At 47.2% G+C, this 27,681-nt stretch overlaps 3 protein-coding genes and 1 long non-coding RNA gene across 9 annotated transcripts in view; 2 read left to right on the top strand and 2 right to left on the bottom strand.

Moving 5' to 3' along the window:
* The first annotated feature begins 1,169 nt into the window (after window positions 1–1,169).
* LOC118225942 (mucin-2-like) lies at window positions 1,170–11,078 on the top strand. 5 transcript variants are annotated; one of them, XM_035415079.1, is made up of 12 exons: window positions 1,170–1,332; window positions 1,688–1,883; window positions 4,355–4,684; window positions 4,909–5,112; window positions 5,939–6,268; window positions 6,493–6,696; window positions 7,442–7,771; window positions 8,184–8,949; window positions 9,843–9,937; window positions 10,092–10,141; window positions 10,483–10,597; window positions 10,784–11,078. In XM_035415079.1, the coding sequence occupies exons 2-11, from the start codon at window positions 1,838–1,840 to the stop codon at window positions 10,564–10,566; spliced, it is 2,439 nt and encodes an 812-aa protein (XP_035270970.1). In that variant the 5' UTR covers window positions 1,170–1,332; window positions 1,688–1,837; the 3' UTR covers window positions 10,567–10,597; window positions 10,784–11,078. The 5 variants fall into 5 exon arrangements, with proteins under 5 accessions (XP_035270970.1, XP_035270975.1, XP_035270974.1 ...); XM_035415084.1 differs by lacking the exon at window positions 1,170–1,332 and having other exon boundaries at window positions 1,524–1,883; window positions 8,184–8,628; window positions 8,785–8,949; XM_035415083.1 differs by lacking the exon at window positions 1,170–1,332 and having other exon boundaries at window positions 1,524–1,883; window positions 4,993–5,112.
* Window positions 11,079–11,279: 201 nt separating this feature from the next.
* Window positions 11,280–12,062, bottom strand: LOC118226057. The gene is made up of 2 exons (XR_004764952.1): window positions 11,904–12,062; window positions 11,280–11,688 (listed from the first exon to the last, which is right to left on the bottom strand). It is a non-coding gene; the product is annotated as an uncharacterized LOC118226057 (long non-coding RNA).
* A 37-nt stretch (window positions 12,063–12,099) lies between these two features.
* Window positions 12,100–17,535, bottom strand: LOC118225959 (leucine-rich repeat-containing protein 24-like). The gene is given in 6 exon segments (XM_035415116.1): window positions 12,100–12,690; window positions 12,692–13,515; window positions 13,853–14,021; window positions 14,506–14,784; window positions 15,276–15,468; window positions 16,933–17,535. Coding segments are annotated over 6 exon segments (1,884 nt in total). The 5' UTR covers window positions 17,040–17,535; the 3' UTR covers window positions 12,100–12,378.
* A 1,741-nt stretch (window positions 17,536–19,276) lies between these two features.
* Window positions 19,277–27,681, top strand: part of LOC118225974 (E3 ubiquitin/ISG15 ligase TRIM25-like) — a 487,938-nt gene continuing 479,533 nt past the window's right edge. The window contains exons 1-6 of one of the 2 annotated variants that reach the window (XM_035415154.1): window positions 19,277–19,924; window positions 20,419–20,514; window positions 20,755–20,988; window positions 21,146–21,299; window positions 21,699–21,749; window positions 22,619–23,574. In XM_035415154.1, coding sequence (XP_035271045.1) covers window positions 19,334–19,924; window positions 20,419–20,514; window positions 20,755–20,988; window positions 21,146–21,299; window positions 21,699–21,749; window positions 22,619–23,145 — 1,653 coding nt within the window. In that variant the 5' untranslated portion in view covers window positions 19,277–19,333 and the 3' untranslated portion in view covers window positions 23,146–23,574. Of the gene's footprint in view, window positions 19,925–20,418; window positions 20,515–20,754; window positions 20,989–21,145; window positions 21,300–21,698; window positions 21,750–22,618; window positions 23,575–27,681 lie in introns of those variants that run through there. The other variant, XM_035415153.1, reaches the window with a different exon arrangement.

Below are 27,681 nucleotides of genomic sequence, written 5' to 3'. Positions count from 1 at the left end.
GGGAACCCAAAGCTACCCAACGATTTGGGAATTAGTTCAATTGTCCACCAGTGGACTGTTCAAAAAGAAAAGAAGAAAAAAGATTAGATGGTCCTTTTCAGACTTGGGTGTCAAACTCAAAATCTTGGAGGTAAGCAATGTCTGCAGATATTGTTTCTTTTCAAAGAGTAGCCAGTTAAAGGCTTGAGAACAAGGTATGTAGATTATTTAGCCTAGTCAATGTTTTTAATGAATCGTTGCAGCAAAAACAAGCAGAAACTGGACTGGAACCTGAATATGAACCAAATGCTGACACTGCACAACATTCGTCAATGAAGAAAATAAGCGCAGGAAATAGGAAGCCGCGTTGCGTAATGTGACTCACAAAAAGACGGTAAATGAGCATTAGTAAACTATAAATTAATTGCGTAAGGTTTTCACACTGTTAACTTCCCTTTTGTCTGTCCCCGCCAGTCGGTGTCTCTTGATTTTGATATTTTAAAGACCCTGTGCTATAAAGCAAACAAACAAACAAAAAATAATGTAATGGTTGCATTTACTATAAATCTGTTCAGACCCACAGTACTGTAAGGTTATGATGAGCAGCCTTCTTAGACTCATAGTACTATAAATTTATGAGATGCCTGGTCAGGCTCACAGTGCTATAAGATTATGAGCAGCCTGATTATTCTTACAGTACAGTAAGGTTATGAGCAGCCTGGTCAGACTCACGGTGCTGTAATGTTATAAGCTTAAGCCTTATAAGTGAATTCAGATCAACTGCAAGTGATTTGCCTGCTCGGACATGGGACATGGTGAAATCTGCATAAACCTGAAAATCCCATCCACACCTGAGTTGAGCATATACCACTCTTAAATAAAAACAATTCCAAAGAACCCTCTTAGATTATGTTTTTGTTCTTAAGTGCAACATTATTATTCGAAAATACATGTAATATGAGTTATATAACTGATCGGTAACTTTTTAACCTTATTTGAGGAAACCCCTTGGAAAAACCCTGGCTCCACTTGTCTCCTTTTTTTTTTTTCCAGTCTTTATTCAGAATGGTTTCCAGATCTGAACTCCACATTAAAAAAAATGAAAAATTAAATAAAAAAATAAAAATAGTGCTGATAAGTATGTTCCTGCTGCTGACGGTAGAAGATGGGAAATGATCCTAGGGATGCGCCTTTTTTTCAATAATAGTTTTAATCCTCTGTCGCAAAGTTACATGCTTCACGATACAAAATTCCTTTTTTTATTTATTTTTTATTACAGATTTTATTATTTAAAACTTTATTTACTGCTCTGTATTTTCTTATTCTTGCAGGTTGAATAACACACATTATACGGTATGTAACACACATTATACAGTCTGTAACATGTAAGCTATTAGACAATATGCAATGTGTTAAATGGTATGTAACATGCAGTGAAATGCCAGAGGTTCACAACTCTACTGAAAACTCTACCGGATTCTGAACATGGATACTCATGCTGCTGTGCAGGAAATTACATTTAATAACATTTTTTAAAAATCATCTGGTAGCTGCATTTAACAGACCCCAATGCACATCACATAAGGATACGCTGGTATTCACTGATTGTCTTTTTTATTTAATGGAAAAGTTAATTAAGTGTGAATATCTTAATGGTGGAAGTATTTCACATATGAAAATGTTTATTTTAATGTCTGTGCTGCTGAAGTGTTCTAGGGTACATCAGATAAAGTGGACCTGTGTGTGATCACCAAGAGACTGGGGACGGGAGGTGGCCGTCCCCCGGAGACGAGTCGGTATCCCCCCCAAACAGGAAGTGACAGTCAGTCTACGGAGTAAATCCCACAGAAGCACACGTATGGACCCGCTCCTCTTCCTCCTCCTCTTCATCGTCAGTCTGCCAGGTAAGCCTCGTCTCGCCGGATATACGAGATCCAGCTGATGACCTGTTTGCTTCTTCAGCTTCATATTCTTTATGTCCTCAATAACATTTTTGGAACGTACAAGCTATTATGGTCCTATTGTTATTTTAAAAGGCTTATACAGTGCCTTTTACATTCTATATTTATATATATATATATATATTAGTCATGGTACTGGGATTGAAGGTAAAGTTGTAGGTTCAAACGCCAGATAGTGCAATGCTATCACACCTCTGCTCAAGGTTACCTGATTTGCTTCAGTAAATGTTTTGTGTAAATGGATTATGTGTTAAAAGAATCAGCAGTATAAGCCACTCTGGATAAAAGCATCTGTAAAAATGATTAAAATTTTAAAAGTATTACTGTCATTTTGTGACAAGTGTTAGGATGACAGGGTGGTATAATTTTTAAGGAGCTGGTCATGTAACCTAATGTACCCTGTGCATATCCGGCTGTATATTTTTTTAAAATGCAACATCTGTATGAGTCAATCTGGGTAAGAGTGTCTGCTAAATGCCTATAATATAATGTAACATGTTTTGTGATGTAACTGTGGAGATTCTAAAGACAGCATCTTCGTAGTGAATCAAATCAAATTCACAGATAAAATAAAGAGCATGTATTATGATTATATATATTAAAGAGAACGTTTAATACTAAAACAAAAATGAAAAAATGTACTAGTACATTTATAATGTGGAAAAAATAGGGCTAACTTTTGGCCCTGTTTCCGAAACAAGGATCCAAAATTTTTACCTCACCCATTACAGGCGTAGATTGTCTCCACTGTGCCACCAGAAAGAGACGGTTTGAGAGCGAATGAAACGGGTGCATTCTGCGCCAATATTCTCTACATCACTCTCTTCACTCACCTTGAGAAAATCATCCAACACCGCATCCAGAACATAACTCCAAAAATGCGTGTTTAGTGCCTGTTAGTGGGTTTAGTTATTCATTGCATGGTATTTAAATTAAATTCATAAATACAGAAATAAAACTGGACATTAAGGACACGAAAGAAAGTCCATGCCCTCGCCGCCGCGTCTTTGTTAACGTTGAGCAACAGTAGCGCTGTTTCGTAACTTCCTGCTCTCAGTGCTTCGAAGTTACGCGCTGTTATTTCAGCACGGTGACGGCCGTTCGACGCTGTCGAACTTGCAGTTCCCCCTTTTTCCCAAAAAAAAAATGGACATATGAAACGTAACACTAAGTGTGTGCGTGCATGTGTGCATGTATATATGTATACGTGTGCGTGTGATAACTGCCTCATTAAAATGACTACTCAACACTATTTTAAGAGGACGCCTATGGAAGAAGTCGACAGTTGATCGTTTTTGTGTCTTTACAGCTTAATTCGACTTATTTAACATTCAGAACTTAACCTGTAAAGTAAAAAAAAAAGGCTACTGTAATTGTGTTGTCAAGGTACACATATGCGCAAACGCGCACACACAAACGCGTGATTTCGTCTCGCCTCCGGTGGTGGGCTACAAGGGTGTGGCGTGGGATTAGGTGGACGGTACACTGAAAGGGTGACTGAGGTGTGTTTGCTAAGAGAGAAGCTGTGCGGCTTCATTAATAAATAAATTAATCATCAATCGTGGTCTAATATCAAATCTGGAGTATGGGCGCTGCTGGCTGCTTGAGTGGCAGGATGTCCGTGTCCGGTAGCTCACCAGCGGCCCCTGCTGGTCAGTGCGGGACCCGCAGTAAGCTGCTGGCCCACGTTCTCCTCTGGCTCTGACTGTGTGTGCGTTTCCCTGGGGACCGAGGAGAGAACTCCTGCAGCAGCTTAGCCTTGTGGTCCTGAGGGGAGGGCGTGCTCGTCTGCACGCTCTGGAGCACACAGAGAAGGCTGAACACTCTTAAGTTCAGGGGGAAAATAGGCATAAAATTCATTTAAAAAACATTATTAATAATAATAATAATAATAATAATAATAATAATAATAATAATGGACAGCACAGTGGTGCATTGGGTTGCAGTGTTGCCTCTCAGCAAGGGATCCAAGGTCCTGGGTTGGAATCCCAGCCTGGGACTCTCTGTGTGGAGTTTGCATGTTCTCCCCGTGTCTGTGTGGGTTTCCTCCAGGTACTCCTGTTTCCTCCCACAGTCCAAAGACATGCAAGTAGGCTAATTGGAGACTCTAAATTGCCCCTAGGCATGAGTGTGTGAGTGAATGCTGAGTGAATGGTCTGTGTGTGTGTGTCCTGCGATGGAATGACAAACTGTCCAGGGTGGATTCCCACCTCTTGCCCAATGCATGCTGGGATAGGCTCTGGCACCTCCCCCCCTCGCGACCCTGCTCAGGAATAAGCAGGTTAGATGCAGGATGGATGGATAATAGTAGTGGTGATGATGATGATGATGATGATGATGATGATGATGATGATGATGACGACAAAGCGATACGTTGGACAGGCGTGTGACGGAAGCGTGTGCTGTGTGTGCAGGCAGTGCCAGCGTGTGGACGCAGGGCAGGGTGTCTGCGCAGAAAGGGGGCTCGGTCTCCATTCCGTGCCGCTACGCTCAGCAGTATAAAGACAGCGTGAAGTATTGGTGCAGGGGCGTGCTCTGGCCCACCTGCATCGTGCTGCAGCGCACAGACTCTCCACAGGGCAGGGCAGGCCTGTCAATCACAGACGACCCCGCCCAGCAGGTCTTCACCGTCACCATGACCAACCTGCAGCTCTGGGACACCAACAAGTACTGGTGCGCCGTGAAGATCAAAGGCATCGACACACCTGACGCCAGGGCAGGAGTGTTCCTGTCAGTCACCAGAGGTGAGCTGCTGTCAGAGCTGTGCACGCACACACACACACACATACACACACACAAAGACAAACACACACGCAAACACACTCGTACACATGCAGACACACACACATGCAGCGTTCAGGTGGAACTCTTTTGTTCACCCAGCAGTGATGAAACGACACCATCTACAAACCAGTGGCCCAGAGCCCAGGCCTCAGTCATGCAAAACCACCCTCTGATCTGTCTGCAGGAACTCCTACACCGCGAACTCCACCCCCTGTTCTGTCTACAGGAACTCTTCCACCAGGAACTCCACCCTCTGCTCTGTCTACAGGAACTCCTCCACCAGGAACTCCACCCTCCGCGCTGCCTACAGGAACTCCTCCACCAGGAACTCCACCCTCCGCGCTGCCTACAGGAAAGACACTCTCAGCATCAGTCTCCTCTCCCAAAGGTACAGCTACTCCACCTGTACTAATGCTCTACACCCTCCACCCAGCTACTCCACCTGTACTAATGCTCTACACCCTCCACCCAGCTACTCCACCTGTACTAATGCTCTACACCCTCCACCAAGCTACTCCACCTGTGCTAATGCTCTACACCCTCCACCCAGCTACTCCACCTGTATTAATGCTCTACACCCTCCACCCAGCTACTCCACCTGTATTAATGCTCTACACCCTCCACCCAGCTACGCCACCTGTACTAATGCTCTACACCCTCCACCCAGCTACTCCACCTGTACTAATGCTCTACACCCTCCACCCAGCTACTCCACCTGTACTAATGCTCTACACCCTCCACCCAGCTACTCCACCTGTACTAATGCTCTACACCCTCCACCCAGCTACTCCACCTGTGCTAATGCTCTACACCCTCCACCCAGCTACTCCACCTGTACTAATGCTCTACACCCTCCACCCAGCTACTCCACCTGTACTAATGCTCTACACCCTCCACCAAGCTACTCCACCTGTACTAATGCTCTACACCCTTCAACCAGCTACTCCCCCTGTACTAATGCTCTACACCCTCTTCACTCACACAGTCTCACACACACACACAACCTTTTTTCAACTTACCTGATGACTGTGCAGTGAAAAGAAGCAGCAGTTTGACACTGACTGTTTTGGAGGAGAGTGCGTGCTCGTGTGCACTCCCCCCAATCGACAACCTGTGCATTGCCGACGGGGAGAAAACAGGGCTAAAAGTAACATTAGCACTGATGACTGTGTAAATGAAGAGGCGTGTGACGGAAGCGTGTGCTGTGTGCGCAGGCAGTGCCAGCGTGTGGACGCAGGGCAGGGTGTCTGCGCAGAAAGGGGGCTCGGTCTCCATCCCGTGCCGCTACGCTCAGCAGTATAAAGACAGCGTGAAGTACTGGTGCAGGGGCGTGCTCTGGCCCACCTGCATCGTGCTGCAGCGCACGGACTCTCCACAGGGCAGGGCAGGCCTGTCAATCACAGACGACCCCGCCCAGCAGGTCTTCACCGTCACCATGACCAACCTGCAGCTCTGGGACACCAACAAGTACTGGTGCGCCGTGAAGATCAAAGGCATCGACACACCTGACGCCAGGGCAGGAGTGTTCCTGTCAGTCACCAGAGGTGAGCTGCTGTCAGAGCTGTGCACGCACACACACACACACATACACACACACAAAGACAAACACACACGCAAACACACTCGTACACATGCAGACACACACACATGCAGCGTTCAGGTGGAACTCTTTTGTTCACCCAGCAGTGATGAAACGACACCATCTACAAACCAGTGGCCCAGAGCCCAGGCCTCAGTCATGCAAAACCACCCTCTGTTCTGTCTGCAGGAACTCCTACACCGCGAACTCCACCCCCTGTTCTGTCTACAGGAACTCTTCCACCAGGAACTCCACCCTCTGCTCTGTCTACAGGAACTCCTCCACCAGGAACTCCACCCTCCGCGCTGCCTACAGGAACTCCTCCACCAGGAACTCCACCCTCCGCGCTGCCTACAGGAAAGACACTCTCAGCATCAGTCTCCTCTCCCAAAGGTACAGCTACTCCACCTGTACTAATGCTCTACACCCTCCACCCAGCTACTCCACCTGTACTAATGCTCTACACCCTCCACCCAGCTACTCCACCTGTACTAATGCTCTACACCCTCCACCAAGCTACTCCACCTGTGCTAATGCTCTACACCCTCCACCCAGCTACTCCACCTGTATTAATGCTCTACACCCTCCACCCAGCTACTCCACCTGTATTAATGCTCTACACCCTCCACCCAGCTACGCCACCTGTACTAATGCTCTACACCCTCCACCCAGCTACTCCACCTGTACTAATGCTCTACACCCTCCACCCAGCTACTCCACCTGTACTAATGCTCTACACCCTCCACCCAGCTACTCCACCTGTACTAATGCTCTACACCCTCCACCCAGCTACTCCACCTGTGCTAAGGCTCTACACCCTCCACCCAGCTACTCCACCTGTGCTAAGGCTCTACACCCTCCACCTAGCTACTCCACCTGTACTAGTGCTCTACACCCTCTTCACTCACACAGTCTCACACACACACACCCTTTTTTAACTTACCTGATGACTGTGCAGTGAAAAGAAGCAGCAGTTTGACACTGACTGTTTTGGAGGAGAGTGCGTGCTCGTGTGCACTCCCCCGAATCGACAACCTGTGCATTGCCGACGGGGAGAAAACAGGGCTAAAAGTAACATTAGCACAGATGACTGTGTAAATGAAGAGGCGTGTGACGGAAGCGTGTGCTGTGTGCGCAGGCAGTGCCAGCATGTGGACGCAGGGCAGGGTGTCTGCGCAGAAAGGGGGCTCGGTCTCCATCCCATGCCGCTACGCTCAGCAGTACAAAGACAGCGTGAAGTACTGGTGCAGGGGCGTGCTCTGGCCCACCTGCATCGTGCTGCAGCGCACGGACTCTCCACAGGGCAGGGCAGGCCTGTCAATCACAGACGACCCCGCCCAGCAGGTCTTCACCGTCACCATGACCAACCTGCAGCTCTGGGACACCAACAAGTACTGGTGCGGCGTGAAGATCAAAGGCATCGACACACCTGACGCCAGGGCAGGAGTGTTCCTGTCAGTCACCAGAGGTGAGCTGCTGTCAGAGCTGTGTGCGCGCACACACACACACATACACACACACTGACACTCACACATATACACACACATACACACACACACACACACACACACACACACACACACGCAAGCACACACACACACACACACACACACGTATACACACACATATACACACACATGCACACACACACACACACATACACACACACACACGCGCGCACACACACGCACACACACACACTGACACTCACACATATACACACACATGCACACACACACACACACACTGACACCCACACATATACACACACATGCACATACACACACACACACACACACTGACACACACACACACCAACACTCAGACATGCACACACACACACACACACACACTCTTTGACTTCTGCTTTTCTACTGCAGCGTTGCCCCCGATGACCCCCCGAGCAGCAGTCTCCATAGCAACACCGCCCTCTGCAGGACGCTGCGTAGACTGCACATCACCTCCACCCTCAGCTCGTTCTGCCTGGTCACCGGCGCTGTCTCCGTCAGCTCCTTCATCTACAACACCACCTGTCAGTCTGTCTGCACCAAGTTCTCCACCCACAGCAATGCCCCCCAACCTGAAAACAACACCTCCACCCACAGCAATGCCCCCCACCCTGAAAACAACACCTCCACCCACAGCAACGCCCCTCACCCTGAAAACAACGTCTCCACCCACAGCAATGTCCCCCAGCCTGAAAACAACTTTTCCAGCCACAGCAACGCCCCCCACCCTAAAAACAACATCTCCACCCACAGCAACGCCCCCCACCCTGAAAACAACATCTCCACCCACAGCAACGTCCCCCACCCTGAAAACAACATCTCCACCCACAGCAACGTCCCCCACCCTGAAAACAACATCTCCACCCACAGCAACGCCCCCCACCCTAAAAACAACATCTCCACCCACAGCAACGCCCCCCACCCTGAAAACAACATCTCCACCCACAGCAACGTCCCCCACCCTGAAAACAACATCTGAACTCGGGACTCTCTTTGCGGTGACGTCTATGGCCCCTCCCTCTGCCTGGCCGAAACGTGCCCGCTCCCCAGCCCGTCCTGGTCCGCCTGCCACGCCTTCGGCACCCGCGTCCCGAGCCGTTCTCAACAGAGCCAACCCCCAGAGCCTGGGGCAACACAGGTGCTCTTCGTCATCTTCATCACCGCCATCATCCTCACCATCAACACTAGCGTACTGATCATAATCATCATCACCATTATTATCAGTGTAATAACATTATTATCTTCATCATCACCCTTTATGCACTTTTTGAGAGTTTGGAAAAGTGCTGTATAAATGCAGTGATTCATTCATTAATTCATTCATTAATTCATTCATCACCGCTGACTTCATCAACGCTATCGTCATCACCATATTGCTCCACAAATGCTCATTCAAATCAAGTAACCGGCCACCTGTTCACCTGTTCTTCTCCTCTTCTTTGACATCCTCAATCTTATCACCACTAATGACTTTACATTTACCAGTGTCTGCAGTTCTGCTGTGCTTATATTTGCTAGAGTCAGTAATTTTGCTGTGCTTAGTTTTATTGGCATTTTGCCATGCTTAAATTTGCTGTTGTCTGTAGTTTTGCAGTACTTAGATGTGCTACTGTCTGTACTTTTGCTGTGCTTACTGTAGATGTGTTACTGTCTGTAGTTCTGCTGTGCTTACTGTAGATGTGTTACTGTCTGTAGTTATGCTGTGCTTACTGTAGATGTGCTACCGTCTGTAGTTCTGCTGTGCTTACTGTAGATGTGCTACTGTCTGTAGTTCTGCTGTGCTTACTGTAGATGTGCTACTGTCTGCAGTTCTGCTGTGCTTACTGTAGATGTGCTACTGTCTGCAGTTCTGCTGTGCTTACTGTAGATGTGCTACTGTCTGTAGTTCTGCTGTGCTTACTGTAGATGTGCTACTGTCTGTAGTTCTGCTGTGTTTACTGTAGATGTGCTACTGTCTGTAGTTCTGCTGTGCTTACTGTAGATGTGCTACCGTCTGTAGTTTTACAATCCTCCTCACCCCCTTTATTTCAGCTTACGCTGGTGGCAGTCTCTTCTGGTTGCCTGCGGGGTCCTGTTGTTGGTGGCGACAGTTGCCATGGTGACATGGAAGACGTGGAGGCGGCGTGGTGAGTAGGCCTCCCTGCCTCACCTCTCTGTGTGTCCGCGCTCAAAGGCACAACAACAGCAGCGATCCACCTCCACTCCGACAGCCTTGGAGTTACAGTCTCAGTTCCCTAACCTCTGTGCTGCATTGCTGCATCGCTATTGTGTCTCTCTTAGAAAGCTCATACAGCAGGTGGGAGATGGACGAACTGGAGTCCAACCTCGTGGTAAGCTCTCTGTTTCCATGCCTTTGATAAATGTCGGGAATCATGTTTTGTTACTAGGGCGATCGGACTATTGTTTTGTTTGTACACTTGGTCCGTTTCAGTACATATCTATTAATTTTAGAAAAAATGCTAAACAAATAGATTTCAGTAAATTTAGATTTGACGTTTTAGCATCTATAGATTTAATTTTTATAAAAAAACAGTTAGGAGTGGGAGTGTCCCGCCCTGTTTACCCTATAGGCCTGTGACCAGAAACGACGGCCTGTTCAGCCGCTCAACAAATTAAACTTTTGCATTTGTTTAAATTTTGTGATTGCTTTGATTTTTTCTGTCGCTGTCAGCTCCACACGGAGAGCAAGAATGACCTCACAGGCCCCGTCCCGCTGTTCCTCGGCAGGGAGCCCCAGGGAGAACACCTGCTTTGACAGCACACTGCTAACGTGCTAACGTGCTGAAGTAAGCTAACGTGCTAATATTTAACATTTCTGTGAAACTACATTTACTTTGTATTTATAATTTTGCACAGAGTCCTAAAATAAAAACATATTTAGCATCCTTTAAACATGAATTTAACCTCTTTTAAACCTGGGTTGCAAACTCTCACACTTTCTGTCTTGATTTCACATTCTCACGTTCCCTCAGGAAGTCTACTTCAGACCAAGATGACGTGACCACAAACCAATCGCCCCTGTCCCCACGATTCCATTTTATTTTGCGCATGCCAAACCAACAGCAGCACTGACACTCAGGCTTGAAAACCAACAAAACCCATTTGGCACATTGAAGAAACATCAAGATCAGAATGGACAAGAAACACTTGAAGGAATGCCAAGCAGGATGATGTCTGAATTTAAAAATCAGATCAGTTCCAAATTCATATGGAACCTCTGTTTATATATTAACATGTAAAATAAAATAAAACAAAATAAAATAAACATTTCTGTATAATTTATTTAAAAAATAATAATGCCAGCAGCAGGAGTTTATACAGTATATGAAATAACCAACACAATCCCAAGTTGGACTTCAGCCGTGACAGTTTTTCTGTCAAGCCGGACCTCTGCATGATATTCTCACTGATGATGTCACAGTTCACATCACGGGACAGGCCAATGAAAGGCTCGAGCGCCGACTTCTCCAGCTCCACGGCAACAAGATTTTTAATTTAATATTTATTTAATACTAAATGTTTTTTTTTTTTAAAAACATCCAAAATGAAGAATCAAGAAGGAGTGGCTTTGGAGGAGTGTGATTTTGAGAATGTGGATCTTCAGGAATTCCCCTCTTGGGATGAGTTGTCTTCCGAAAAATAACGGTTCAGTCATTTCTTTGTTTGAGCTAGAGGTAGTCTTTCTAATACCATGCTGTAACAACATTCACTGTCCAGGGAGAGCTGAAAAAAGGGCTATAGGTGAAACAACCTGGTTCAGCTCTACAGTGGGAAAGGGCTATAATGAGCCAGCCTGGTTCAGCTCTACAGTGGGAAAGGGCTATAATGAGCCAGCCTGGTTCAGCTCTACAGTGGGAAAGGGCTATAATGAGCCAGCCTGGTTCAGCTCTACAGTGGGAAAGGGCTATAGGTGAACCAGCCTGGTTCAGCTCTACAGTGGGAAAGGGCTATAGGTGAACCAGCCTGGTTCAGCTCTACAGTGGGAAAGGGCTATAGGTGAACCAGCCTGGTTCAGCTCTACAGTGGGAAAGGGCTATAGGTGAAACAACCTGGTTCAGCTCTACAGTGGGAAAGGGCTATAGGTGAAACAACCTGGTTCAGCTCTACAGTGGGAAAGAGCTATAATGAGCAAGGTCACAGTAAATTGAGTAGCACATCCAGCTTCTCCCTGTTATTCCTGACGTCTTTCCTGAGTGTGGCTCTCCTGGCCTCCAACACAGAACATAGCACACACACATGTACCACCATGCCCCCCCCCCCCCGCCCCCCTCCCATAACCCACCCCCTACAAAAACATGCCCAAGTCTTTGAATTTCCTGGCCTCAGTCACAGTGAAATGAATAGGCACGGCTGCATGGTCTCTTACATTAAGAAACGTATGCAACAGGAATGTGGCTGTCCTGGACAGCCATATTGTCAATAAGCCCCACCCCCAGGCCTGTGTGAGTGACACGGAACAAGTCTTGCAGCATTCATGTCTCCTCGGTCAGAAGAGCGAAAACTTGGCTCCACGGAAGCAGGTGAAGCGGCGCCGGCAGTGGCCAGAAGAGGGCGCAGTCTCTCCCGGTCAGCAGTGGATCTCGTAGGCGATCTGCGTGTCGAAGAGCAGGCTCTGATTTAGGAAGAGGGCCTCCGCGGGCTCCGCCTCCCCTCCGTCCCCCTCCGCCCGCCTCTGCGGGGGCTCGGCGGGGGGCGACGGAGACCGGGAGGGCGCCCCCCGCTGGCCGGAGGCCGGGCAGACGGCCGTGCCTCGGTCCAGGACGTACATCTCGTGGCCGCGGCCGTCGCGGTACTCCTCCAGCTGGGCGAAGGTGGTGGGCCCGTCCGAGTAGTCGTTGACGTACAGGACGCCGCCGCCGCCGCCCCCCCCTCCCCCCCCCCTCGCCCTCCTCCGGGCTCTTCTTCAGGCGGCGGCGGCGGCGGCCGTAGATCATGGCGAGCAGCAGCAGGGCGGTGAGCGCCAGCAGGGCGATGCCCGCCGCGATGGCGGCCTGCGTGGCGGGGCCCAGGGCGCGGAAGTCCATGCTGCCCGGCGTGTGCAGCGGCTCTCGGCTCACGGCCCCGCCCGGGTACGAGTACCGCCCCCGCGAGCGCCAGACGGAGGACGAGGAGGAGGAGGAGGAGGAGGAGGAGGAAGACTGGGACGAGCTGTTGACGGAGAGGTGAAAGGTCACGCGGGCCACGCCCCCGGGGTTGCGGGCCTCGCACTCGTAAGGGCCGGCGTGCGCCGCCGTCACGTTGCTAAGGAACAGCATCCCGCTGCCCGTGTCCGGGTCGAAACGCTCCCCGCCCTCTCCCTCCGCCTGTCCCGCGCCCGGCGCCGCCCCCCGGGCCGGGGTCCCCGCCCCCGCCGCCCCTGCCACCCCCGCCGGCCCCGCCCCGTCCTCCGGCCGCCCCGGGCCGCGCCCCGCCTCGCCCCAGGAGCCCTTCCTCCAGGTGACCTGGGGCTGGGGGTACCCCGAGGCGTGGCAGGACACCCGCAGGTCGGACCCGGGCCGCAGGGCCAGCCGCCGCGGCTCCAGCCTCACCACCGGCGGGATGCACACCAGGCTGTTCCCCGGCACCTCCACCAGGCGGCGCTGCCACAGGCGGGGGGGCGCCGCGCACACCAGCCGACGCCCTGCCCAGCTGAGCAGCCGCTGGCCCTCGCTGCCGATCCAGCTGCGCAGCCAGTGCAGAGCGCAGTCACAGCGCCAGGGGTTCTCTGCGCGGGGGGGGGGAGGGGAGGGAGGGAGGGAGGGAGGGAGGGGAGAGGACAGGAGGGAGGGAGGGAGGGAGAGGAGAGGACAGGAGGGAGGGAGGGGAGGAGGGGAGGGAGGAAGGGAGGAAGGGAGGGAGGGAGAGGGGAAGAGAGGACAGGAGGGAGGGAGGGAGGGAGGGAGAGGCAGAGGAGATCAAAGTATTAAAAAAAGAATTTGTCAGCGATACAGACTGAGAAATAAAAATGTAGAAATTAAACATGTAGAAAACGAATTTAAACTGAAGTATGACGTGTGTTTGTCAGTGAGGGAGATCCACGCATGGCCAGCAGCTCCCCCTACCTGTCACACGCAGCACCTGCAGGCTGACTAAGGGGCGCAGCGAGGCCTGGTGGAGGGTGCGCAGGTTGTTTCGGCTGAGGTCCAGCAGGGCCAGCGAGGACAGCCCCACTAGAGCCTGCTCCCCCACCACCTCCACACTGTTCTCCTGCAGGTGGAGCTCCTGCAGGCGCTGTGGGGTGATGACACACCTCCCCTTTAATTACACACCTCCCCTTTAATTATACACCTCTACTTTAATTATACACCTCCCCTTTAATTATACACCTCCCCTTTAATTATACACCTCCCCTTTAATTACGCATTTCCCCTTAAATTACGCACCTCCCCTTTAATTACACACCTCCCCTTTAATTACGCATTTCCACTTTAATTACACACCTCCCCTTTAATTACACACCTCCACTTTAATTATACACCTCCACTTTAATTACACACCTCCCCTTTAATTACACACCTCCACTTTAATTACACACCTCACTTTATTTACACACCTCCCCTTTAATTACACACACACACTTCTATGTATGGTCTATAACGCTGGCAAGAAGATGCTTCTTTTAGAACTGTAGGTAAGACGCAGGAAAGACGCAACCCAGTCATTTGACCCAGGTTTGGTATGCATGCTGTTGCCCCCCGGTGGCGGGCTGGCGGACCTGCAGGCAGCGGAAGGTGTGGTCCTGCAGGCGGGTGATCTGGTTGCCGGACAGGTACAGGATGCGCAGGTGCTCCAGGCCCTGGAAGATCTGGGCGGAGAGCAGGTGGATGCGGTTCCCGTTGAGCGCCAGCTCCAGCAGCTGGGCCTGGCTGCGGAAGGCTCCGGGTTCCAGGGCGGAGATGCTGTTGTTCTGCAGGTACAGGTAGTGCAGCTGGCCCAGGCGGGTCAGGTCCTGCAGCCGGATCTGACCGATGGAGTTATCCTGGAGGAAGAAGGTCTGTGGGGCAGACAAGAAGCACACACACACACACAAACACACACAAACACACACACACACACGTGCACGCACACATACGCACACACACACACACACACACTCGCACACACGCACACACGTACACACACACGCACACACACACACACACACACACACACAAACACACACACACACACACACACGTGCACGCACACATACGCACACACACACACACACACACACACACACGCACGCACACACACACACACACACACAAGCACAGACACACGCATGCATACTCTGATTGGAGGAGCATCGTAACTGGGATGGGTGACAGGGCACAAACCTGAGTGGTGGGTGGGGCATGGGGAGGGACCTTTGCTCTGATTGGAGGAGCACCGTAACTGGGATGTGTGACAGGGCACAAACCTGAGTGGTGGGCGGGGCATGGGGCGGGACCTTTGCTCTGATTGGAGGAGCACCGTAACTGGGATGTGTGACAGGGCACAAACCTGAGTGGTGGGTGGGGCATGGGGCGGGACCTCCTGCAGGCCCATGGAGCCGCACTCCACAGTCAGGCTGTAGCAGCGACACCCGGAGGGGCAGCCCAACGCAGGGAGAGTCTGGGGCAACAGCAGGGCCACCGCACACAGGAAGAGCTGCAGCTGCCCCGTCACCGACATCACTACCAGCACTCTACTACCCCTGCAGAGAGAGAGACCATCACTACCAGCACTCTACTACCCCTGCAGAGAGAGAGACCATCACTACCAGCACTCTACTACCCCTGCAGAGAGAGAGAGACCATCACTACCAGCACTCTACTACCCCTGCAGAGAGAGAGACCATCACTACCAGCACTCTACTACCCCTGCAGAGAGAGAGAGAAAGAGAGAGAGAGAGAGAGAGAAAGAGACCATTACTACCAACACTCTACTACCCCTGCAGAGAGAGAGACCATCACTACCAGCACTCTACTACCCCTGCAGAGAGGGAGAGAGAATGAAAGAGCGAGACACAGTCACCAACATCACTACCAGCTCACTGCATCTCAGCTCGAGATCCTCATCTCAAATGCTTTGCAGCCGTCGCCTCCTAGAGGATAAATAATGAAGGACACATTCACCTCCCCAGCACTCTAATGTAACAGACATTATTAATCAATTCACAGATCCCATCTGAAGCTAAAGCACCTACGAATTTTTCACAGCAGCAGCAATTGATTGCTTGTAGCACTGACTGTCACATCGCTGTCATTGGAAGTGAATGAACTGGAATTGAACTGTAACACAACTGTTATAGTGTTAATTGGATGATTCATCTTTTTTTTTTAAATGGAAGTGTTTTTTTCGTTCTTCCCCAAAATAACTTCGCTCCGAATAACTCCGCATCGATTTCCGCCTCAATGTGACGTCATAGATGTGGTCTCGAATCCCTCACTTATATGCTGAACATTATTTGAAGACAGAAAAACTGCACAGTTCCTGACCATCGAGAACAAAACTCCATTATAATTTATTTTAGATTTAAAACCAATAGCCTCCATACCAAGAAGAGCCCTACATGAGAGTAAATAATGAGTTATAATTATTAAATAAACTACCCCTGGTTTTCCTCTGTGAATTCACTGTTCAGTTAAAGAGCGTGTGTGGGTGCATTAGTAAACAATACGAAACGCGTCCCCTTCTACACTGTACACGTGTAATTAATGAGAACAACCAAGGCTCCGCAAATTAACACGTGCGCCCAAGGCAGGGCTCTAGGTCAATCATCATCATCATCTTCATCATCATCATCCTCATCGCTGCTGTTTGATCCTTCCCTATTATTGGCCTTGCTAACTTGAACACCTCGTGCCATTTAAATTCGGGCATCAAACACGAACGTTTCATCTTGTACGTAATGCCATTACAGTATTTTTCCCCCTTATGCATTCATTTAGCAGTCGACAGACCTGTCGATAAGAGCGCGTTTTCGCGTGCTCTGGCAAGCCGTGGTTACGTTATCAATGGCATTGAAGTAACGGTCAATCCAAAGCTGCGTTTAAGTCAGCACGATGCATTTAAGAATTTCGGCCTTGAAACCAGTCAATGCGCATTGTCTTCATAAGCAAGACCATGGCTATTAATTAACAGAACATTAGCTTAGCCCATTTGGGGCTGCATTTACCTGTCATGTATTCGGCAAACGCAGAGCGCAGTCTTGGCGAAATGCGCGTCGGTCGCAGCAGCTCCCTCCCTTGTAATGGTTGCACTGAAAGTCCGCGATAAGAACATGCAGAGATCACAGGTTCTTTTTTCTATTTTATGAATTCAACAAAAAACAAAAAAGAAGAAAAAAAGCGAGGCTCTTCGCATTCTCCTGGAGTGCTGATAAATAACCGTCACAGCTCCATCCTGTAACAGCGAACCAGAGAGAGAGGGAGAGACACGAGGGAAGGTTCGGCGGGGCCGCGTCTCGTTCGTAAATAATACATAATTCAGCGCGTTATGAAAATAGGCCACGGCTATCCTGTAAATGACCGTGAACAGACGCGTAGTCCTGCGAATTCATAGCTACTGTTCTATCGCTTCTTCTTTGGTCTGCGTACGTAAGCTTTTTTTATGTCATTCTATCTTTCTGCATATCGCCCTACTTCGTGTTACTCTCTCTCTCTCTCTCTCTCTCTCTCTCTATCTCAGGCACAATGTGGCTGGATCCCTTTGTTATTTTAGAGTCGTTAAGGGTAGAGTGGAGATTAATCTCTAATCTTTTAAAGCGCCCCCCCCCCTCCCCTCCCCTCCCCTCGGGAATGATAATTGTGTTTTTTTTAACCGTTGACGTGCTGTGGTGACATTAGTACTCACTGTCCTGCATTTGCGAGCCAACATAGACAGTAGTTCTGTGGGTGAAACAGGTCGAAGTCTGGGACTATATCCAGAAGTGTCACAACGTAAAAAAATAGCAGAATGTTCGTGCTCATTTGTCGTTTTTTTTTCTTTTCAAGTTTTTGCATGTCAAAATATGTAATGACAAATATGAGATATACTGCAAAATATGCACATGTGGAGTGCTGTGTAGTGGTTAGCAAACCCACTGGAGGGCGCTGTCGTTGCACCCGTGAGGGGGATAGGTAAGTATACAGCTGTTTATATGGAAAGCATAATGTACATTTTGTAAGTTCCTCAGGATAAGAGTGTCTGCGAAATACAGAAGAAGGAAAAAAAAAAAACATTATTTGTACTCAGCTGATGTTGTACCCCTAAAAATATTTGTAATACAGCTAGCTGGGTTTCATTGGGAGGACAGAGGCAAAGCATGAGGTGGATCGATGGATTCAAACCCGCAACCCCGGGCTCTGCCCTCACTTCCTCCCCTTCTGGCCTCAGGTTGCACTGTGTGCCTTCACATGAACAAAAGTGGGTGGAGCTTCAACATGCTGTAAGTGACTTAGGGGTTTGAACCAACCACTGTGCTTTTCGGCTGCCGACAGCCAATAGCCTTCATCTGATACAATGTTGATGAAAGCTTCACCCATTGCCACACCTTCACTGTTCCTTCAGTTTTGTCAGAGGTTTTTGATCCTTTTGTGCGTTCATTTATAAAATACATTTTATTTTACTACACAATTTCAACATCCCAATCAATAAAGCAGTCAGCCAACCCGCTCAAATCAAAATGCCTATGCGCAATACCTATTTGTCATAGCACGTTATTACTATTGGCAGCAAAACACCAGATAAAATATGTTTTTTTAGGCAGGAGATAAATATGTATAATAGCAAAAGGGTGTGATATGAAGCTGAGGTTTCTACTGATTGCCTCTGTGAAAAGATTACACTTCTGCAGGGATGATAAAAAATAGTCTGACTGAACCTCATCCATCCAGACAAATTCCTGTGCAGTGATGCTGATCAGGATGGTGTCATGGAGCAGCTCTGCACAAGAGGTGTGGCCCAGCATCTAGACCAGGGAACCATGGCAACAGCATCAGCACCAGCACACCTGTGCACACACACACAGACACACGCACGGAAATGCAATGTAACAATCCATAGGAACACTGCAGCCTCGAACCGGTCTGTCGCCATGGCAACGTGTTCCTGTTACTACAGTGTGTGTGTGCGTGCGTATGTGAGTGTGTGTATGCGTGTGTGTGTGCGTGTGTGTGTTTGTGCGTGTGCAACCATTAAACATGAATTTGAAGGGGACCACCAATAACTTCACTTTGGATTTCCGTCAGTTTAGTTTGAATCAGTAGAGCTCAGCATACTTGCCCGACTATTGGACAACACAGAAGTATTTACAATGATTTACATGTCCCTTTGAGCTCTCTTGGAAATGTTCTTACGCACAGTTTATGATCAAATGTGATTGTACACATTTTGTGAATGAGGCCCATTGTGTGTTTTATAAGCAGCTGAAAGTCTGCTCTCTCTCTACACTCCCTGCTCTGCTCAGCCTGGCCTCAGAACAAAACACCACACCTCCCGCAGCTGTGGGCAGAACCAGGAAGTCACTCCCACTCTCTGTGTCACACTGTTTCTGAGTAACGAAACTTAACTCAGTCTCTGTCAGTGTGAGCAGTAAAATGGCTGAGGCTAGTATCTCAGTGGATCAAGACCAGTTCAGCTGTCCGATCTGTCTGGATCTGCTGAAGGATCCAGGGACTATTCCCTGTGGACACAGTTTCTGTATGGGCTGTATTAAGGGTTGCTGGAATCAGGATGATCATACTGGTGTCTACAGCTGTCCCCAGTGCAGACAGACCTTCACCCCAAGGCCTGTTCTGGGCAGAAACACCATGCTGGCTGGAGTGGTGGAGAAACTGAAGAAGACAGGACTCCAAGCTGCTCCTCCTGCTCACTGTTACGCTGGACCTGGAGACGTGGCGTGTGATGTCTGCACTGGGAGAAAGCGCAAAGCTGTCAAGTCCTGTCTTGCTTGTCTGGCCTCTTACTGCGAAACTCACCTCCAGCCTCACTATGCATCTCTTGCCTTTAAGAAGCACAAGCTGGTCAAAGCTATTGGAAACCTGCAGGAGAAGATCTGCTCTCATCATGACAAACTGCTGGAGGTTTACTGTCGTACTGATCACCAGTGTATCTGTCTGCTGTGTGTGATGTATGAACACAGAGGCCATGATACAGTCTCAGCTGCAGCAGAAAGGACTGAGAAACAGGTAAGGACTGGAAATATGACAAAACATGACACTCATGCTTTGTTACAGTAAAGGCAGAAATCATTTTAGCTTATAACTACACTATGTAAAATTAAGATCTGTTATGTTAATATATATATATATAAATGCACTAAGAAAATTGAATACCTTTGAAAAAATAATTTTAAAAGGCAGTGATTTCCAGGTCTGAAGTCCACAGTGTTAAAGCAGTAAGAGCAGGAAGTGAACCCAAGTCAGCTCTCTGTAACAAATCTGTTCATACCCCTCACCCCCCTATTCACTCCCAGAATGGGAATCAACATGGCTGGAGCAGCTAGTTCACTCACAGTGTAGAAGCTTTACATAAAAGACCAGTTCACTTTTACATACTGATCTGCAGAATTTCAAATAAGATGATGCTTATTTATTATATTTAGTGTTAAACATAGTGATATTATTTAACAAATGTGAATGCATTGTACTATAATATAATTGAAAAACTACTTGATCAACAGAAGCAGCTGGGGGCGACACAGAGTAAATTCCAGCAGAGAATCCAGGAGAAAGAGAAGGAGCTGCAGGACCTGAGACAGGCTGTGCAGTCACTCAAGGTGGGTACTGACCAGAGGAGAAGACACCAGCTGGCTGCTGGAAGAGCCATTACAGGGCTCAGTCAGGGATCTCCTCCTGTCAGCCAGTGAGGAGTCCAGTGTTGGGTCACTTTCCAGCCCTGTTGGGTTCAATCCCACTGAGCCACACTGTGGGGAACAGGCTGTCTGGGGTCCCAGTAAGAGCTGAGTGAAAGGCCTAGTTAAAATGTACAGCCCCCCTCTCTCTGTGTCTCCTAACAGCGCTCTGCACAGGCAGCAGTGGAGGACAGCGAGAGGATCTTTACTGACCTGATCCGCTCCATTGAGAGAAGGCGCTCTGAGGTGAAAGAGCTGATCAGAGATCAGAAGAAAGCTGCAGTGAGTCGGACTGAAGGACTCCTGGAGCAACTGGAGCAGGAGATTGCTGAGCTGAGGAGGAGAGACGCTGAGCTGGAGCAGCTTTCACACACAGAGGATCACATCCATTTCCTCCAGGTAACATCACTGGCTCTCTAACTGTCAGCACTATGTACATTGTACATACATGGTGAGGGGTGTTCCTCATTTAGAAAGATCTGTTACTGACATCTACACAAGAATCTGAGTTGAGACTGTTCTCTGTCCGTCTGTCTGTCTGTCTGTCTGTCTACAGAGCTGTCAGTCTCTCTGTGTCCCTCCTGGACCTGGAGACTTACCCAGCATCACTGTCAGTCCATACATCTCTTTTGAGGCTGTGAGAAAATCTGTCTCTGAACTAAAAGAGCAACTGGAGGATTTCTGCAAGGTGGAACTGGTCAAAATGTCAGGTTGTTAAAAATTTTAAGGAGCAAAATCCTTCTTTTTTTCTTTTTAAACAAATTTTATTCCACCCTGAACCAATGATACATGGGAGTAAATATATGGTAAATGGACTGCAGTTATATAGCGCTTTTATCCAAAGCGCTTTACAATTGATGCCTCTCATTCACCAGAGCAGTTAGGGGTTAGGTGTCTTGCTCAAGGACACTTCGACACGCCCAAGGCAGGGTTTGAACCAGCAACCCTCCGACTGCCAGACAATCGGTCTTACCTCCTGAGCTATGTTGCCCCATTATGGAGTATGGAGTATAATATTCTAAATCCATGTGTCTACGTCATCCTTAAATCTCCCCCTGTATAAATATATATTTCTTTCTTTGTCCTTTTCTCTCACTCTGTCCCTGCAGTGAAAGACGTCCATGCTGTAGAGCCCAGGACCAGAGAGGATTTCTTACAGTGTGAGTGCTCGCTCTGAATCTCTCATCTGAGACACACACACACACACACACACACCAGTCTGCTTGCCATTCTACATCTTGCAGGTGGGGAGTGGGGCGGGGCGGGGCGGGGTGGGGCGGGGCGGGGCGGGGCGGGGCGGGGCGGGGCGGGGCGGGGCGGGGGGGGGGGGGGGAGGCGCAGCTAAATCCAAATTTTATTTGAGGAAAATATGTCCTGGGATTTTCCAGAGCCATCAAACAGAAAACTCAAAAATCAAATTTGTGATTGCCTGGATGGCAATATGCACACATATATATTTTTTAGGACTTTTTTTTAGGACTTTAGATTGCAGCTGGATTCAAACCGCCAATGTCACTGAGCCCCATGAGCTCATGTATCGTCCTCTACGAGCTACACCCCAAGTAACGCACCCTGTAAAGTGCACATATTTACAATTTTCTACCATGAATTTCCTGCCAAAGCTCTACTGCCGTGGCCAGGATAAAAAAACAGGGCCGTCAGACTGACCTTAGTGTCCTGACGGACGGTGGGTTTATGGGAAACTGCAAACCACCACTGCAGATTTGGTCATTAAAGGTACTGGAACTGTGACAACTGAAAACAGGGTTAAGCAGTAACTTAGCAGGCAGGCCAGTGTTAATTACTGAGAGCCAAAAACCATTGCCTGAGCTTATTTCATTATTTATTTAAACACACACACACACATGCACACACACACACATGCACGCACACACACACACACACACACACACACACACACACACCCACACCCACCAGCCTCTCTCTATAAGAAACAAGAATATACTATATCATAGGTAGACTTTAGATAGACCCGTCTTCATTAAATCTTAACCTTCTCTTCCATCAGATTCCTGTCACCTCACTCTGAACCCCAACACAGTGAATAAACGCCTCCGTCTCTCTGAGGGGAACAGAAAGGTGACCCGTGTGGGACAGATCCAGTCATATCCTGATCATCCAGAGAGATTTGAGCACTGGGCCCAAGTGCTGTGCAGAGAGGGTCTGTCTGGACGCTGTTACTGGGAGACTGAGTGGAGTGGGGATGGGGTTGAGATAGCAGTGTCATATAAAGAGATCAGCAGGAAAGGGCAGAGTGATGACAGTGCTCTGGGACGTAATAACAAGTCCTGGAGTTTGTTCTGCTCTTCCGCTAGTTACTCTTTCTGGCACAATGTTGAGGGCACTGAAATCCCTGTCCCCCCCTCCTCCAGAATAGGAGTGTACCTGGATCATGGGGCAGGAACTCTGTCCTTCTACAGCGTCTCTGACACAATGACCCTCCTGCACAGAGTCCAGACCACATTCACTCAGCCCCTCTATCCTGGGTTTGCGGTTGGTGTTGAATCCTCTGTAAAACTGTGTGATCTGGGATGAGAACGAGGGAAGACTGGCTGTATTTAGAGGTAGAGAAAAACACTGCAGTGAGATTGTGTTCATCTTCTGCATTTGTGAAAGGTGTAAGGTGCGATTTTGACTACTCTAACCACCACATTGAATCTTTGTCTCTTCATTCTGGACTATTTTAATTCTACTGGCACACACTGGTGGAGTCATTAGTATCACAAGCTGTAAATGACAGCTGGAAAGACAACATAGCAGGGCCACAGCAACCTTCAAGACATGGGACAGCAGTCTCACAACCTCCTTATGGGAAAGAAGAGCACGCACGTGTGCTTTTTTTGTGATTTTGGGTTTTTTTTTTTTTTCTCTCTGAAGTTTTGGTTGCCATATTGGCCATTCGTTTGTTCTGGAAGATTTCTTTTGTTTTGTGTTTTTGGGTGAATAAAAGGGGGTAAGCCAGCACCTCTTGTTGTGTTTTCTGGTCTGTTCACCACAGGAGCAGAGGCCACCCCCAGCCCTTCCTCACAGCATACACTACATGGCCAAAAGTATGTGGACTCCTGACATCCAACATCTCATCCATAATTATGGGCATTGATATGGAGTTGGGTCCACCCTTCACGGCTATAGCAGCCTCCACTCTTCAGGGAAGGCTTTATAGTAGACGTTAGAACACTGCTGCAGGGATCTGCTTCCATTCAGCCAGAAGAGCATTAGTGAGGCTGGGCACTGATTGGTCGATTAGGCTTGGCTTGCTGTTGCCTTTCCAACTGATCCAAAAGGTGTTGGATCCTTGAGCGAGGTACTTAACCTGCATTGCTGCAGTGTATATTCAGCTGTATAAATGACTGGATATATACTGGATATACCCAGTGTTACCCAATAAATGGATGCAATGTAACTGCTATGTAATAAATAAAAAATACGCTCTGAATAAGAGCATCTGCTAAATGCTTATATATAACAAATTCCAAATATATACCTTCAAGAACAAAATTATGTTTCTGAGGCAATCCCAACAATCTTCACAATTTCAATCTTAACTCAGATATTCATGCACATACGACATAAGGCATTCCTTTCCTATAGAAAGCAAATTGTTTACATTATTTTCCCCCTCCCTAACAACATCCAAACACAGGTATGAGTTCTTTATTAAATCTTTCAATGTAACAGCAGTATTTTCTCCCTCTTTCCCTTACCTGTTCTCATTTCAAATTTCACAATTAGTTGTTTTTCTTATTACTGCTACTATTATTTTTTTTTTAATTAAAATTTAATACAATCCTTTTTGGTTCTTCAATTAAGGCGATGTTATTTTCTTATGGTGAGGTTCTAGTATAAACCCCATAAGCTTTCCAAACTCTCCAGTACTTTTGATTCTGTAAATTACTTTTGTGTATTTGTTCTTTCTTTGTGCAAACTCTCCAGCACTGTTGATTCTGTAAATTACTTTTGCGCATTTGTTCTTTCTTTGTGCAAATAATAAATAGATCACAGCTTTAAATCCTACATGTAAAATATATGTATTTATTTAAGAACTTCGATGAGCTTGGAGTTTCTCGGTGGCACAATTCATGGTGCTTGGCCGAAGTCGCGTAGTTTCTCAAAGACAAATACAGACTAACGTTACCCCAACAATGTAAATCAAGAAATAATGCGAGTTAGGGTTAAAACAACCTTCTCTCGTTCTCCTCCAGTTGTTCAAGATTTTTAAGTAAAAGGGGAATCCCCTTCCGTGCAAACTCCTGCTCCCCTGCAACCATAAAAAGCACTGCTAGCTAACCCCTCAATGTTATTTTCTTCATAGTTTCACGTTTTTGTTTTTTTTTGTTTTTTTGTTTTTTTCCAAAAACTGTCCCAGTTCCAACTGGTCAGGGTTTTGTCAAGTCAGGCAAGCCAACTGCCCAGGGACCTCCACTCGAACACGCCCCCAGTTATAAAGCCTGCTACCGCCAGCGGTTTTAGGTTGGTCTCGGTCAGTCTGGTGGTCTTGAAATTGTGAGTAATACATTGCCTTTTTCACTGCTATAGCAATATGCGTGAATTCATTCAGTTGGTTTTACATTGGTCTATTTTAGCATGAGACAAGACAAATTATATTTTCCTAGCTGGTTGAACTATGTGTTTATATATAACTGGTGGACTACCTAACAATGTTTAATTTTCCTTTCATTGGCTAATAAACCCGTTGGCTAATAAACGGACGAACCACAGCGGTATGCAGGAATTTTCCTAAATTTTCGTGAACTGAGCGATGTTGTCTTATACGTCTGTTTAAAGGACGCTGTTACTGTGGTTGTGGTTAGGGATCTTTTGCATATTAAATTACTTATTAAATATGGCATTCTTACATATGAAATATGGCAGTTGTTACTGTTGGTTACAGCCCTCACAAAACGGAACGCAGCATATCTCAAAGTTTGAAAAATATTCCAAATATTCAATCATCCTCTATTTATATATCACATTTCATGCACCTTAGTGCAACACAAAGTGCTTCACAATAAATTAAAAGAACAGATAGGGCCTACATTAAGAACATAATTATTTAAAGAAATTAAACAAAATGTAAAAGAGAGTATTTCATCTGGAAGGTACATCAGGATTGAGGTATGCGTTCAGGGAACAGTTTAAATGCTCACCCGAGCTACGTGACTATGGTTTGGTAATAAGGTATTATAGTAAGGTGTGACACCCTTTTTTACCATCCTGTTATGATCGTGTCAAAATTGACCCGTTTCAAGACTTTACTGTCATTGAAAACTTTATTTTTTTGGCATGAAACTTAATTACATCCTCAACACTGTCGGAATGAACAATTGGGTAAAATTGACAGAGACCAATTTGATGTTTCTACAAAGTCAGGACAAAGATTCGGATACAATTTTGCCCAGTTGTGCAGAATTGTGATTGATAATATATTAGAGTGGAAGCCCGATGAGTTTTCAGCAAGTGACCTATGTATACTGCGCATTATATATGCGCAGTATGTGTGTAAATGGAATGGTAAATGGACTGCATTTATATAGCGCTTTTATCCAAAGCGCTTTACAATTGATGCCTCTCATTCGCCAGAGCAGTTAGGGGTTAGGGGTTAGGTGTCTTGCTCAAGGACACTTCGACATGCCCAGGGCGGTGTTTGAACCGGCAACCCTCCGACTGCCAGACAATCAGTCTTACCTCCTGAGCTATGTCTGTGTGTGTGGCTTGCTGGTGTACCTTTTGCATCTGCAGCAGGTTGTCCTGGTTTTGCGGCATTGCTGGGAAGGGTGGGCGTGTCTCCTGTTCTGCTCACTTCCCCGTGCTGCGGCTTCAGGTGGGACTTCAGGTGGAGCAGGACCACATTCCTCCACTTCAGTGAGCCTGACGATGAGTGCAGAGGGTGGGGCTGCGGGGAGGGGCCATCTTCTCTGTGCTAGAACAGTGCACAGATCAGATTTACGTTTATCTGTAAGGTTTTTTTGCACACACACGGGACCCAGTTATGCGACCCAGTTATACCTGACTACAACAACAAGGAGGAGTGGGTGATCATGATAAGCTTAGAGCATTCACTTGTTTTGTAGAAAGTTCTGAACTCAGAATTATGAGGAAAGTTAGATTTTTAAATTATTTTTTATTAAAAATATATTCCTGTATGTGACTGCGACTGTATCACTGTTGGTAACTGTACAAATTAAACTGTCGCATTCTGGCAAGGTGGACCCAATAAAGTATCATAAGCACACTAATATAGCATGATCTCTTAAAATAAGAAAGTGCACTTGGGTCACTTTTGAACAATTATACACATCAGGAAAATATACTTAGGCTCATTGCTTCTTTGAAACTTTTAGTAGGCCTACACCAATTATTTTCAAGTAGGCTACTTAACTAGTAGAAACAAAGGCACTAGTTCTGACTGGATGTTTAAGTTACTTCTGAGTTTTGTTAATAAAAAAGTGAGTCAGTTTAGTCCCAAAGTTATCAAAGTCAGAGTCTGCTGACAGCTGGTTAGCAGGCTATATGACCCTGGATGCTGAAGCACTTGGTCTCTTCATTTTTTAATAAAAAATAATAAAAAAATAATTAATTAAATAAAGCTGCTTTAGAACACCCTCGCGTTTACAGACTTCTAGACGTCGCTAATTTAAAATAAATTTGTTATTCTTTCAATCTGCATCTCTTGGAATCACGTTTCGGCTTTGAGCCGGTCGTTACAAGTATTTTATTAATTTATTTATTTCTATATTGTACGTTCAGCTTATATTAAAGTTTAATTTCATGAAAAATTGGAATTGACTCTTTTGGTTAAATTTGTAATACATGGGTTCAATGAATGAGCTGAAACCTTAAAGTTGTGAATTTGTTCAAGTCACCAAGACAAACAAAATATCCGGAAAATAAAAATGTATTAAGAAGAGATGGTCAAAGTTCAGAGGTTGCTGATATATGATTAATTTTTAATGGCATTGAAGGAGAAAGTGACACACAGTCAGTTTGCTAGGCTTGGGAAGCATGTGCTTATAATTACAGGTGTGGGTGTGGGCAGCAGTTGACCCACCATTTTCACCTGCTGTGTCATCA

Source organism: Anguilla anguilla, chromosome 4 (assembly GCF_013347855.1).
Source record: "Anguilla anguilla isolate fAngAng1 chromosome 4, fAngAng1.pri, whole genome shotgun sequence".
Classification (NCBI taxonomy): domain Eukaryota; kingdom Metazoa; phylum Chordata; class Actinopteri; order Anguilliformes; family Anguillidae; genus Anguilla; species Anguilla anguilla.
This window is presented reverse-complemented; position numbering and strand designations above follow the sequence as displayed.